Below are 13824 nucleotides of genomic sequence, written 5' to 3' on the forward strand. Positions count from 1 at the left end.
GAAAGAAAGAAAGAAAGAAAGAAAGAAAGAAAGAAAGAAAGAAAGAAAGAAAGAAAGAAAAGAAAGAAAGAAAGGCTTCTTGTAGCTGGCACATGGCGTTTGCAACATTTTGGCGTTACAGGGATGATGAGGTCTAGCCTGCAAGTTTTATTCCCTGAAAGTCAAAGTAGTTCAGCCAGCATGAGAACTGGTATTTCAGAAAAGTCTGTGGAAGAATATATAGGTGAAAAAAATGATCACCAAAACCAGCATTTGGTGTATAGGGGGCAGGAGAGTGCACAGGTGTGTGTGCTGGCACCCACATCAGGAGGTTCACGGCCTCCTTTGATGCCAGCTCATGGGGTCTTCTAGCTTCCTCAGGTACCTGCACACACACATACCCACACATAGATATATTTGCGTAGACATAATTAAAAATGAATGAATCAGGAGCTGGGGAGATAGTTCTGCAGTTTAGAGCACTGCCTGCTCTTCAGAGGATCCACATTTGATTCCCAGCACCCTCGTGGTGTCTCACAGCCATCTGTAACTCCAGCCCCAGGGGACCGAACACCATTTGTGACCTTCCTGGACATCTGGCATATGCATGATGCACAGCTATACATGAACACAACATACCCATGCACATAAAATAAATAGAAAGTTGAAAACTATAAATAAATAAATCTTGTTAAAAATAGAAAACGAAATGATGACAGCATGGAAAAATCTAGTGTGCTTTTTGAAACTGAGGTGGGGCCTGTTACTCACCTGTTTTGGTACCTTCCTGTCTCTCCATTAGCATTCAGGTCTCAGCCCCATCTTGCACCCCAGCACTTTGCCTCCATCCCCATGCAGTTCACTGTTCTCCTTCCTTTCCCTGACTTCCCTCTTATGTTTTCCCTGCCTTTGTGCTGTGATTCCATGCGCCTCGACGGACTTTCTTCTCATTAGCAACCACCCTACCCCCATCACCTGCAGGACCAGCTTCTGCCCAGTCTGACACTTGTGGCTGCCCCACCTCACCCCGGCCCCTCAAATCTTCATGTTACACCCTTTAGTTTGGAGTGAAGAATTATTTGCCTAATTCTCAATAACTGTGAGTTTCAGCTTGTCTTTCACCCCTCTAGCCCCAGGCTAACACAGAGGCTAGTGTTTATAATTGTGTCCAGGAAATCATATAATCACTCTCCTCTGATGTAGACACTTGGAGTAGATGATAAGAACATTGTATTAATTATGAGAAAGTCCTGATCTGGGTGTCTTTGAAAGCTGGAAGCAAAGACCCTCAACCACTGTCACTGCAGAATTCAGGAGGGCAATGTGAGTATTGTTCAGTAGCCTTTGGTGTGGGCAGGAACCCATGGTGAAGATACAAAGGTGTCACAGCTCCTCACTGGATAACAGTGATAATTGTTTGTGTCCCCAAGGAGAAGAAAGGTGTGGTGCTGGGGCTCTGGGACTCCGCCCAGGTCAGCTGTCTCTTTAGCTTATAACCTTGGGCGAGTCATTTTGTGTCCCTAGCCCATGTGAGCCTCAGATAGAGCTAGAAAAGATGACATGACATTCCCCCGTCTTTGCAAGCCCTAGGAGCTTGAGTCTGTTGATATCTCTGAGCCTTGAGCAGGGTTTCAGATGGAGACTCCGAAGACTGCATCTTCAGAGAGCCAGGTGTTCATGTGGGATTAGTTTGCTGAGGCAGAAACTAAAAATATACGCAAACAGCACTGGCCCTGTGAATAAAGGTACTTGCTGCATGAAGTGCTCCATAAAGTAGTCCTCTGACCTCCCCCCACATCACCCACACACACAAACATCATATACATACATACACAATAATAATATAAAAATAATAAGACACTTAAAATGCTTCTCTTCATATTGTGTGTGTGGTGTTTGTGTGGGTGGGTGGGAGTGTAGGTCAGAGGCTGTAGTCTTTCTGTCCTACCTCTGGCATGATCGCCAGAGCCGCTCTTTCCTCAGCAGAAAGCTGGGGAAAGGGTTGTGGTCTACTTGCCCAGGTGTGTGTAATTGCCCAACCGTATGTATTGTTCCACCAGCAATAAAAATCCAGCAGGGAATGAGTGCTGCTAAAATTAGATTGTTTGTCCTTTGACAAGATCTCCCCAGTTGAAAAAAAAAATGTGTTTTTCTAAGTGGCAGGGCGGCTTTGCTAAGATTAACTGCCCTGGTTAATGGCACATGAGATTGTGCTTTGAAGAGCTCCCTTACATCTCTTCGCAAGGACATTTTCTAAATGTCAAGCAGCAGCCTTCGGTGGAGGCTGTGCCTTTGAGTGGAGTGGAAGTGCTTCCCTTCTTTTACTAGTTGGATACCAGTCACCCACTCTGCTGTACCCTGGCTTTCTGTCTTTGCTAGACAGACAGCTGGACTGATGAATGGATCCTGGGTACGATGACAGATAGACATTCAGTTTGCCTTGCTTTGTGTCTTACGTGTCAAGTTTGCTAACGTTTAAGCTGGAGGAGAAACCCGTGTGATCAGCGTGATCACAGTGAGTGTATGTGTGTTTGCTAAACCCTCTGTGGGTATCTGTGCTTCACTCCTTTGTGTGTTCACTTATTCAAGCAAAGAAATACTGAATATACATGTAGAAATGGGATGAGTTAGGCATGTGGATTTGAACAAAGTAAATAAAAGACCTGCACTCAAGAAGTGCATTATCTCCCGAGAGAAAAACATTAAAAGGCAGTTATGCAGATGATTTTTTAAGAATGGCTGTGATTGTTTTTTATTTTAGTTTTCATTAATATATAATTCATGTACCATAATGCACACCATTTAAAAGTGTACAATTCAGTGGGTTTTCACAGATTGCCTTTTTTTTTTAATCATACTGCTGGGGAAAAGTTCATAAGTTCATTCTGTTCTGCCTTGTTGGCACAACCACAAACACTTGGTTTGACTGACTAGATGAACAGATTTGGGTGTGTCTGTGTGCACTCGTGCATAAACATATACATTTGTGTATGTGCATGTAGCGTGTGTGTATAGAGTGTGTCTATGGAGTGTAGGTGTGTATGTATGTAGTATGTGTGTATGTAGTGTGTGTGTGTGAGCTCCATGTTGTTAGAATTGAAATATAGAAGTCTTGCTTTTTCAGAAGCCTAGCCAATGATATCACAGGGCCATGCAGGATGAAAGCGATCAGGTTCAGTGCTCGGCGCTGCCTAAGTCTGGCGCTGCTACCCACTCTCCTTTGAAAATGAGGAGGACTAGCTACCCAGTCCCTATAGCGGTTATGGGAGGGGCCAGGGCAGCACGAGGCACAGATTCTTTGTGCTTGAACCACCTCTGGCTAGTGGCTGTGCTGGCAGGGACTCTGCTTGGTAGACTTTAGGCCAGCGATTCAGAAAGCTCTGGGTTCTGCCTCCTCTAGAACGTACTGAGTCGAGCAGAAGGCAGCCTTGGAGCATCTCCAAGAGCCAGTGAGTGTTGCTCGCAGAGACTTGTAGGAAACCTGAAGACATGAGTGTGGAAGGTGAAACTGGACACTGTTCATACTTTCACACTGCTGCAGCTGCAATGCCTGCCTCTTGTGTAGCCTTTGTCCACCCTCCATCTTCTCCTGCTTCCTCCCGCAAAGCTTGCCTGCTTTCCCCCCCTCACAGTTGTTTTGCCCACAATGTGCTAAGGACTTTCAGTTCTATTTACATGTCACCGACGGGACACCTGCATGCATAATTGCTGACATTCAGGAGCATGTCGTGAATACATCTGATAGCCGATTTTATTCAGCAGCTCCCTTCTGCTTCATAGATTCCCATGAGTTTGGATTCATTAAGCTTCGAGTGCATTCTCCCCACCCCACAAGATCCTAGACTGAATTAGCAGCTGAGTTTTTCTTTGGACTGTAGTGACAGAGCCTCGGAGAATCTCTTTTCCCCATTAAGAGCACACGGTATCCATGCAGGGTTTCTGGATAAAGTGACAAGACTGTGTTCAGCTGCTTCTGACCATATATGTCTACTATCCTCTTCTTTCAAAGGTATATGACGGATGGTGGGCTTGGCCTCTATACTCGTCGCCTAAACAGGCTTCCTGATGGGATGGCTGTGGTGCGAGAGACCCTACAACGAAATACCTCCTTGGGCCTTGGAGATGCTGACAGGTAGGCATGCTGCACCTGGATTTAGCCACGTGTAAACGCTATTTGAGAGTGGCCTGAGGAATGCTGGTCATGATATTGAGAGAGGGGCTGGGTGTGCTCTCCACCCTGAGGAGAAGCAGGTCAGCCCTGAGGTGATTCCTTTTCTGAACTGGCACAAAAGTAGGAGAGGGCTGCTGTGTTTCCCAAGTCTTGCCTGTAAGGCATGTGTCTATGTATATATGTATTTGGTGATGGTTTGGGGAGTAGAACCCAGGGCCACATGCACATCAGTTCAGCTCTCTACCACTGAGCTACATCCTTAACTCTGGGATGGCACTTCCAATAGCAAGAGCAGAGTTGAGGCTTGGATGGTTTTGTTGCTGGTTTTTTTTTTTGTTGTTGTTGTTTTGTTTTGTTTTTACTGTTACGCAGCACCTCTCAGCCAGCAGGCCCCAGGGACCTGCACACTTCCTCTCTCATTACTCAGCTTTCCAGGTATTGCACCTTGAGATAACCAGGTCTGTGTGCAGGGTGGAGTTCAGGCCATACCTGAGTAGGTTTTGCCAAAGCCCCCTGCTGCCTGGAGCTAGGTGGTGAAGCAAGGGGTATAAATTCAACTGACACACAGTGAAGTGCTTCATTAATAGGGGTCTGTCAAGCTTTGTCACCACCACTGTCAAAGACAAAAAGAACCTGTATCCCACCCTACCATGAGGAATAAGTGTTTGGCCTCTAGGTTTCTAGCCCTGACTCTAACATAAACCAGTTCCCTGACCTTGAGCTAGCTATGAAAGGAGGGGTCAGGACTGTGTGATTCGCCAACTCTGGTGTGCTATCACACTGGCTCTCAGTGTAGAGTCAGGTACTCTTTAGCTATGTCACTGTTGAAGGATGTTCTGGTGTACTTGACCTCCTTCAACATCTAGGCTGATGAGATGTAACAAGGAATTTAGATGTGAGTGAGTAATTTGAAGTTGTTTTATATTTTTACAAAACAACTTGGGTTTTGGAAAGCCATGTTGCAAGGTAGGGTTACTTTCCTGCTGTTCTCCAGCAGATGAGGGGCTGGAAAGATGACCCAGTGGTTACAGCATTTGCTATTCTTCTGGAGGAGTTTGGTTCTGGGAACCCACACTGGACAGCTGACAAACCCCTATTACTCTAGTCTCTGGGTGATCTGGCACCCTCTTCTAGCTTCTGTGGTCACTGGCACACACATCATACACATAGACACTGACATACATATGCATATACATGTACATATACATTTTTCTTTAAAAATAATGCTAGGTGAGTTCTGTAGCTCTATGGCTTGCTTCAGAGAAGCAGGACAGTTTTTTAAAGAGATAAATACCCAACAGTGGCACTTTTTTGGGATGAGAGTAGAAAACGTGGGTGGGGGAATTGCTAAGTTCATTGTCAAGACCTCAGGATCTGTCCCAGTGTTATCATGTCCTCCTTTGAGTCCCCCGTGTCCAGTATGGTCATTTACATTGGGGAAAAGAAAAGGCTGTTCATCAGAGTTCTACCTCAAGTTAACTTTTGTGGCTGCTATTCTATAAAATTATTGGTTTGAAAAAAATCCACACAAGGGCTAAGATACAGCTTAGTTGTTAGAGTGAGTACTTACCTAGCATGCACAGAGCCCTGGGTTTGCTCCGCAGCACTGCATTCAAACAGACAGAAAACTAGCTGGATGGTGGCACACACTTAACTCCCAACACATTGGAGAGTGTTTTCATTCTCAGTGAATGAAAGGCCAACCTAGACTACAAAGTGAGTTCTAGGACAGCCAGGGCTGTTTAGAGGGACTGTGTATCAAAACAAAAACACAAAGTGGGAGGGGGAGGTGAGGGAGGACAGGACAGAGCTTAACTACCGAAACCTCGGAGAGCTGTACTTTTTATTTTTAGCTTTTTTGTATGTGGGTTTGGGGCTGGCCAGTATGTGCATGTAGTACCTGCAGATGCCAGGAGAGGGTATCAGATTCTCTGGGATTGGACTGACAGGAGGTTGGGAGCTGCCATGAGGATGATGGAAATCAAACCATGATACTCTACGAGAGCAGCCAGTGCTCTTTGATGCTTAAGAACCATCTCTCAGACCCTGAGAGCTTCATTTTTTAAAGCTTAAACCCTGCAAATCTTTATAGTGAACACCACAGGGAGAAAATATTCAGTATCTGCAACACTCTTACTGGTGGTGTAATTAATTTGTCAAATTACTCTGCTTGTTTTCATCCTGTTACAGTTGGTTAGTATGCCTGTTTTCAGACTTTACAAGGTCAGGCTTCGCTTGTAGCTGAAGCCTCTGGGATGACCATTTATCTAATGCTTCATTGGCGGGCTAATCGAATTATCATGGATAACAGCTGAGCCTCTCTTGCTGCTTTTTCAAGATTTGGGGTTAGGATTGGAAAGATGGAAGCCATTTGTTCCAATGCCTCGTTTCTGCTCCAAATGAACAGCAGAGTATCTTGTCCTCTTCCAGGCCTGATTGGTCTGGTATGTCAAGGACTAAAGAGATAGCCAGGCAAGATTTTAAGAAAGAACTCAAGGAGCTTCTTTAAAAAGAAGAAGAAGAGGAGAAGGAAGAGGAAATAATAGACTGAATAATGATACAATTGTCTTCCTGTTTTATTTGCTAGCAGGGATATATTTGTATTCTTGTGGAATGTGCTAAATTTCTTTAACCTCCATAGATATAGTCACTAGACCATGGTGATGCTACTCTGCTGGCTAAGCGGAAATAGCTGTGCTTTTATTTATCTGTGTGTGTGCATATCTGTGTGGGTGCACATATGTGTGTGGGTACACATGCATGTGTGTATACATGAGGAGGCCCAGGTATTGGGCCTTGGGCCAGTAGAGGGTGTCAGGTATCTGCCTCTAGCACTCCACCTGTGTTTTTGGGACAGGGTCTCTCCCTGAACCTGGGCCTCTAGTGTCTGCAGCTACACAGCAAGCTGGCAAGCCCCAAAGCTCTTCCCGTCTTTGCTTCCTTAGAAGCCAGTATTGTAGGTGTTTACAGGAACACTACTTGTTAGGTAAGTGTTCAGATCCAAACTCCCGTCCTCATGATTTCACGGCAAGTGCTCCTAACTGCGGAGATACCTATGCAATCTCTGGTGCTCCTAACCACAGAGATACCTATCCAATCTCTGCTTTATTTTATTTTTTGAGATTGGATTTCTCATTAGCAAGTGGGCTAAACTGGTGAACTGCAAACCCCAGGTATCCTGTTTCTACCTCCCTGTGTATATAACACAGCTTACAGCGATCAAACTCAGGTCTTGACAATTGCAAGGAAGGTACGCTTTTTTCCCGACTGAGCTAGTTCTCCAGTCCTTCGTAGATGTTTAGTCTCAGAATATGTCTTTATCCAGCGCTTCATTGGAGGGCTAATGGAATCATGGAGAACAGCTGAGCCTCTCTCTGCTTCTTCAAGATTTGGGGGGTCAGATTGGAAAGATGGAAGCCATTTGTTCCGTTGCTCCATTTCAGCTAGGTGAGTGCTTCACAAAGCAGGGGCTGACTGTAGTATGTGAAATCATAGTAATTAATAGGGAACTATTATTTTCAATATTTATATTTTAATTTTACTGCTTATTAGAACTTAGAGCTAGCACATCAAACCCATGATTTTACAAATGTTATTTATGCTAAGAACTGTGTAGGCGTGAGACAGTGACTATGAAGTATCAAGGGAGCACACCACAGATGGTCAATATGCAAACTGGGTATGATTCTTCTTCCCCTGTGATTGAAATGTATTGTTTAAGCAACTTAAAGCGATTGGAATCCTTCCCTTACAACCTGAAAAAAAACTGTCTAAGAACTAAGATAATTTCCAGGAAGTTTTATATAAAAGAAATCGGAGTCCTTGCTTATGGTTTCACACATAAGCAGTAGATCACAAGAGATGTACTAAGGAAATGGGAACGGTTGAGACCTTAGCCCCGACTAGTTCTCAGCCAGGGAAAGGGGGAGCACAAAGGGCAGAACACCCTGGGCTTAGGAAAGGCACTAACATAGGCCCTCTGGCTGAGGACCACAGCTGGCCCTGAGACCCAGAACAGGATGCTGAGACCTCAGACTGTTTGCAGCATGGCCTGGTGTATCATTAAGGTCATTAAGAGTCACCAACAGCAATATGTGTCTTCAGAGGCCTGGGAGAAAGAAACTTCGTCAGTTTGAGTCTTTATGTCATCAGCCAGTTCTGAGAAATAATAGACGAAGATGATAAATTCAAAATGCCAGGTCCCCTTGATCTTCTGTCACTTTAGGGATGTCACCCTTAATCCCAGTCCCTTCTTGATAGAGATCAGTGACTACATCCAGCAAAGAGGAGCCAGCCAGTTGTGGAGGGAGGATCGAGTGCACAGATAGAGGTGGCATGTTACACATAATAGACCCCAATAACTGAATGAAGGGCACTTGCAGAGAAGGAGGTGTGGCATGCAGGGCAGAGAGGCTAGCTGTCAGTTAAATGGTTTACCAACAGAGCCACAGCCACAGGCCCAGAAATGCTTTTCAGGCTCAAGCTACATGAGTGAGTACTGGTCATGAATGCATTTGCCTTTGATTTTGGTTTTAGTATGAGAGTTTTGTTTATTTTAGGTTTTGTTTGTTTTGTTCTGTTTTGAGACGGGGTCTCGGTGTGTAGTCCAGGGTGGCCTCATATTTACTGTTGGTGAGGATGACCTTGAACTTCTTTCCCCCCTGCTTCAATCTCCTGGATCCTGAGGACAGAGTTTTTAAGTCAAGGAAGCTGCTCAACACATGAAGATGCTGGTGTCAAGACTAGGCCTATAAGCCGGGTGTGGTGGCACAAGCCTGAAATACCAGCACTTAAGGAGGCACAGGCAAGTGGATCTTTGTTAGTTCAAGGCCTGTCTGGTCTACAAAGTAAGTCCAAGACAGCAATGGCTACACAGAGAAACCCTGTCTCAAGAAACAAAACAACACAACAATAGCAAAGGCTAGGCCTATGACTCAGGAATATAGTGCTTCTCTGGGACACTTGAGTCATAAACAAATCAGGACATAATCATGTAAGAGAATAACCCCAAACTTCAAAAAGAATAAATAAATAAAATACAAATAAAATAAAAGGCCATCAAGTCTCAGAAGCAACATGGAGTGTAAAAGAACCTGGATACAAAGAATGTACAACTCTAGCTATACAAAGGTCGATGATGGGCAAAACTTGGTCACAGAAAAATCCAGAATGGATTTTCTAAGGGGAAACAGAAACCAACTGGAGACTGTGCCAAGAGAACTTCTAGGAGTGTTAAAATAGTATGGTTTTAGCTATACAATATGAACACCAAGTTGGGAGAAAGAGGTATGCTACATAATATGCATGGCAGATGATAAATAGACAGATAGGTAGGATACTGTGATTCTCTGTTATCAACTTGACTATATCTGAAATGAACTACAATCCAGAAATGGAGGGCACACCTATGATCCAGATCTTGAGGCAGGAAGACAAGCTTTTGATCCAGATCTTGAGGTGGGATGACACACACTGTTTAATCCAGATCTTGAGATAGGATCACACACACACACACACACACACACACAAATTTGATCCAGATCTTGAGACACATCCTTAATCTAGGCCACACCTTCTGCTGGAGGCTTATGTAAGGACATGAATGGTTTCCACATGTAACCCTGTGTCTCCTGAACTCGTCAGAAATTCTTGGATTCTAGCAACTTGCTTTATAAGCAGAAAGCATCCTAGAAGTTGGCACTTCTAAGTCCCTTTCTTAGACACTGCAAAGGGCTTCGGTATTCAGGGATCTCAACAGTCCTTAGGATTAGCAGGCAACAGGCTAAGGGCCATTAGATAGATGCTTTTTCTTGCTGACACTTGCAGGTCATATTGTGTCAATAGGACAGGAGTTGGATTCAGCGTATACTTTAGGCCAGGCTAGGAGACCAAGCAGAAAAAAGAGGGCAGCTGTTGTTGTTTCCGCCTTCACGTTATGGGTGTCTTTTCACTCTCCAGATGGTACCTGTGTCAGTAAAGCTTTGAGATTGCTTTTAAAAACAAACACAGGACATAAGTAGACTGTGCAGCCTGCACTTGGCCCCTGACCCTGGCCTTCAAAGCCAGCCCTGTTTCCACTTGAATTGGGAGGCCGTTGTAGTGATGAGTCCCAAGTTGAAAGGTTGTAACTGTGCAGCCTGCTAACAAGCAGCCTGCAAAACCAAGCCCAAGTCTATCCGCCAGAGCACAAAAACCCTAACCCTGCCAGGTTGCAGACACACGCAGCACGAAGCAACCTTTCTGCACCCAGCAGCACCTTCATCCACCGCTTAGTCCTCAGCCTCCGTGCAGGTTCAGAATAGGGACACTGAGAATTCTGACTGTAGTTTTGTGGCCTTGGGTAGAGGAAGAGTTAATTTCAAAATCTGAAGATGCATCTTTTCAGTGACATTGGAAATGCAGAGCTAACAGAGTCCGCTACGATTCTGAAGTCATCCAAAAACTTATCTTTCTCAGTCTTGGCTAACAACTACATTGTTCCTATACTAGAAATTTTATTCATTCATTCGTTTGTTTGTTTGTTTATGGTTTTTGGTGTGTGTGTATCTTTGGCTGCCCTGGACTTGCATTGTAGACCAGGCTGGTCTTGAAATTATAGAGATCCAACTGCATCTGCCTCTCTGAGTGCTGGGATTACAGGTATGCGCCACCATACCTGCCTGTTATTTTATTTTAGTTTTCTGAGACAGAGTATTGCCGTGTAGCCCTGACTGGTCTGGAAACTGATGTGTAGATGACACTAACCAGGGAGCCCAGTTGAAAGAGCTGTTCACCTCATGGCTGGTGGGAAGCAGAGAGGCAGGAAGCAGCCGGAGAGAGACTATGCCTGCAAGAGCAAGCATCCAGTGGCCCAGTCAAACCCTTCCCCATAACAACCTGTTTGGTGTGATCATATCAGAGGGTGAATCCATCAATGAAGCAAATGTTGTGCCTGTGTGTCAGTTACCTCTCCAAGCCTGTTGCTTGTGTGGAGCCTTGTGGGAGCCAATTTTATATTCAAACTTTAATAGGACATTCTCTACCTACATGTTCTAACATGGAAAGTCTCTTCCTCTCTTCTTCATCCCTCCTCCCAATCCCTCTTCTTCAACCTCACCCCACCTCTTCATCACATTCTTCCTGCTTCTCTTGAGGTTCAAGGGGCCCCATCACTCCCAGTGATGCCCACTATGTCCAAGAACATTTTTTGCTTTGCATCCTGCACACAAGGCCCATACCCATTCTCTATAGACAGAGGCTTTCAGCACAGAAGCCAGTCTGTACTCTTCCTTGCTCTCCCTCCAGATCCTTCCCATGCTCCACCCCTTTCCCTTCCCTGTGTGCATCCAGGAACAAAGTGGGAGCGAGTGAAAGTCACTGTTTCAAAGCCCATAAAAGGGGCCTTGGAGGCAAATCTCTATTTCCGTTGTAACAGGGTGATAATTACCGCACTGGCCTTCCTGGAGGGCCCCAGTCTGCCCCTGCCCCTGGCTTCCTTTTTAAGTAAGAGGCCGCTTCTGTGGGCAGAGGCCACCTGGGTTGAACAGGGGGTGGTGATGACAGGAAGCAAAGCATCTGCACCTTAAGCCGCAGAGGAATTCTCCAGAGGGTTGTAAAGGGCTGGGAACCCACAGTCTGCCAAGCGTGGAGCACTGCTTCTCACCGGCAGTGTTCCCACACAGAAAGAAAGGGCAAAGGTGCAGCAGCCCCGTGAGATGCTCCACTCCCTGACACAGCTGAGTGGGGGCTGGAGAACATAGCCATGGCTCCAAAAGACACTTTTTTTGTAAGCGGTGTGCTTCCAACAGTTGTTGAAAGATAAGTTTCGTGAGAGCTGGAGAAGTGACTCTAAAGTTAAGAGAACTGGCTGCTCTGACAAAGGACCTTCAGCTCCAGCACCCACATGGTACCTAACGATCGTCTTAATCCAGTTCCAGGGGATCTGTTGCCTATTTCTGGCCTCCAATGGCAGTGGGCATGAACATACTGCACAGACATACATGTAGACAAATGTTCATACATGTAAAATAATGTTTAAAAGATAACTTGAACACTAAAATTTGAGATAGAATGATGTCTAACAGTGTGAAAGCTGGAATGAGGGGCCCAAGAGAAAAGGCAAAAATTGGGAAACTTCTTCTCTGCTTAATCCTCAGGGAACACAAAGCCTAGGCCTGGAAACCCAATCAGAATGTGCGTCCCACAGTAGAAAAATAACTTTGTGTGACTGAATCCAGTGTTCCTGGAAGTCCCTGGTTTCAGTTAGGGTAGGGTAGGTCGCGCTGTATAACAAGAGACTCCAAGACCTCTCACCCTTATCATCCAGCCACCATAGGAGGTTATGCTGTTCATTGCTCTTACTGGGAACCAGAGTGCCAGCGGGACTGTTGTTCCAACTGAGAGTTGCTAATTCCCACCATGAGGCGATGACAAGTGTTGGTGAGCCACTTGTCTTTTAAAGTCTCTGCCCAGGAATGAGCATGTTGATCAGACAAGGTCCTTTGGCTCCATTTGAAGGGAAGTACAGGACCAATATGTGTACCAGAAGAAGAGAAAACATACAGTGACTTTCACTGTCTCATGGCGTAGAGGGTAACACCCTGAACTTTCTACCACCTTACCTTCTATCATAGAACCAAGCCTGCAACATCCAATGCATTGCCACAGTTCCTGTGTATTTGTTCCAGTGTGACCACATGGCCTCCAGGAGCTTTGTGGATTCTCTGTGAGGAGGAAAGTCCTCAGGCAGATGAGGAATACAGTAGATGCCCCATACTGTATATCAGCTGCATGTCAACAGTAAGACAACATAGAAAAGCTGCTGGCTTAACATTTACTGAGCACCTACTATGCACCAGGCCCTTGGAGTCTAAAGATGAGCAGGATACAGTCCTTGTGTGTAAGAAGTTCATACTCAAGCCATGACACCACATGCTGGAGAGATGTCTGACTGTGCAGTCACTGTGGTCCTACTGTGAGCACATGCTGCATGCTGTTATCCTAACAAGTGACCGGAAGTTTGCTTGTTTTGCTTTTCTGGCAATGGTGATTTTAAAGATTCTCTCAGGGTCAGTAAGATGGCTCAGTGGCTAAAAGTGCTTGCCATGTAAAGTAGACCACCTGAGTTTGATTCATGGCACCCATATAAAAGTGGGAGAAAAACCAAACCAAACAACAACAAAAAGAAACACCTCCTCAAAGTTGTTCTCTGACTTCCATACACATAGGCTGGGAAGTGTCTGCACCCTGTCTTAGTTAGGGTTGCTGTGAAAAAACACCATGACCAAAGCAACTTGAGGAAGAAAGGGTTTGTTTGGCTTGTGCTTCTACATCACTGTTCATCACTGAAGGAAGTCAGGAACTCAAATAGGGCTGGAATCTGTAGGAAGGAGTTGATGCAGAGGCCATGGAGGAGTTCTGCTTACTGGCTTGCTCCTTATGGGTTGCTTAGCCTGCTTTCTTCTAGAATCCAGAACTACCAGCCCTGGGGTGGTGCTACCTACAATGGACTGGGCACCAATCAACAACAATTAAGAAAATGCCTTAGAGGCTTGCCTACAGCCCGATCTTATGGATGCATTTTCTCAGTCAGGGCTCCCTTCTCTCTGATGACTCTAGTCTGTGCCAAATTGACATAAAACTAGCCAGCACACACCCCTACACACATACATCATATACTAAATTAAAAACAAGGA

General features: G+C 45.2%; 1 protein-coding gene across 5 annotated transcripts in view; it reads left to right on the forward strand.

The window, feature by feature from the left end:
* Nav2 (neuron navigator 2) overlaps window positions 1-13824 on the forward strand; it is a 343708-nt gene that overhangs the window by 228941 nt on the left and 100943 nt on the right. For all 5 annotated transcript variants that reach the window (XM_055608371.1, XM_055608367.1, XM_055608368.1 and 2 more), the window contains one exon: window positions 3989-4111. In XM_055608371.1, the coding sequence (XP_055464346.1) occupies window positions 3989-4111 (123 nt within the window). The remainder of the gene's footprint in view (window positions 1-3988; window positions 4112-13824) is intronic.

The sequence above is a fragment of the Psammomys obesus genome, unplaced genomic scaffold, assembly GCF_907164565.1.
Source record: "Psammomys obesus unplaced genomic scaffold, mPsaObe1.curated_primary_1811, whole genome shotgun sequence".
NCBI classification, from domain to species: domain Eukaryota; kingdom Metazoa; phylum Chordata; class Mammalia; order Rodentia; family Muridae; genus Psammomys; species Psammomys obesus.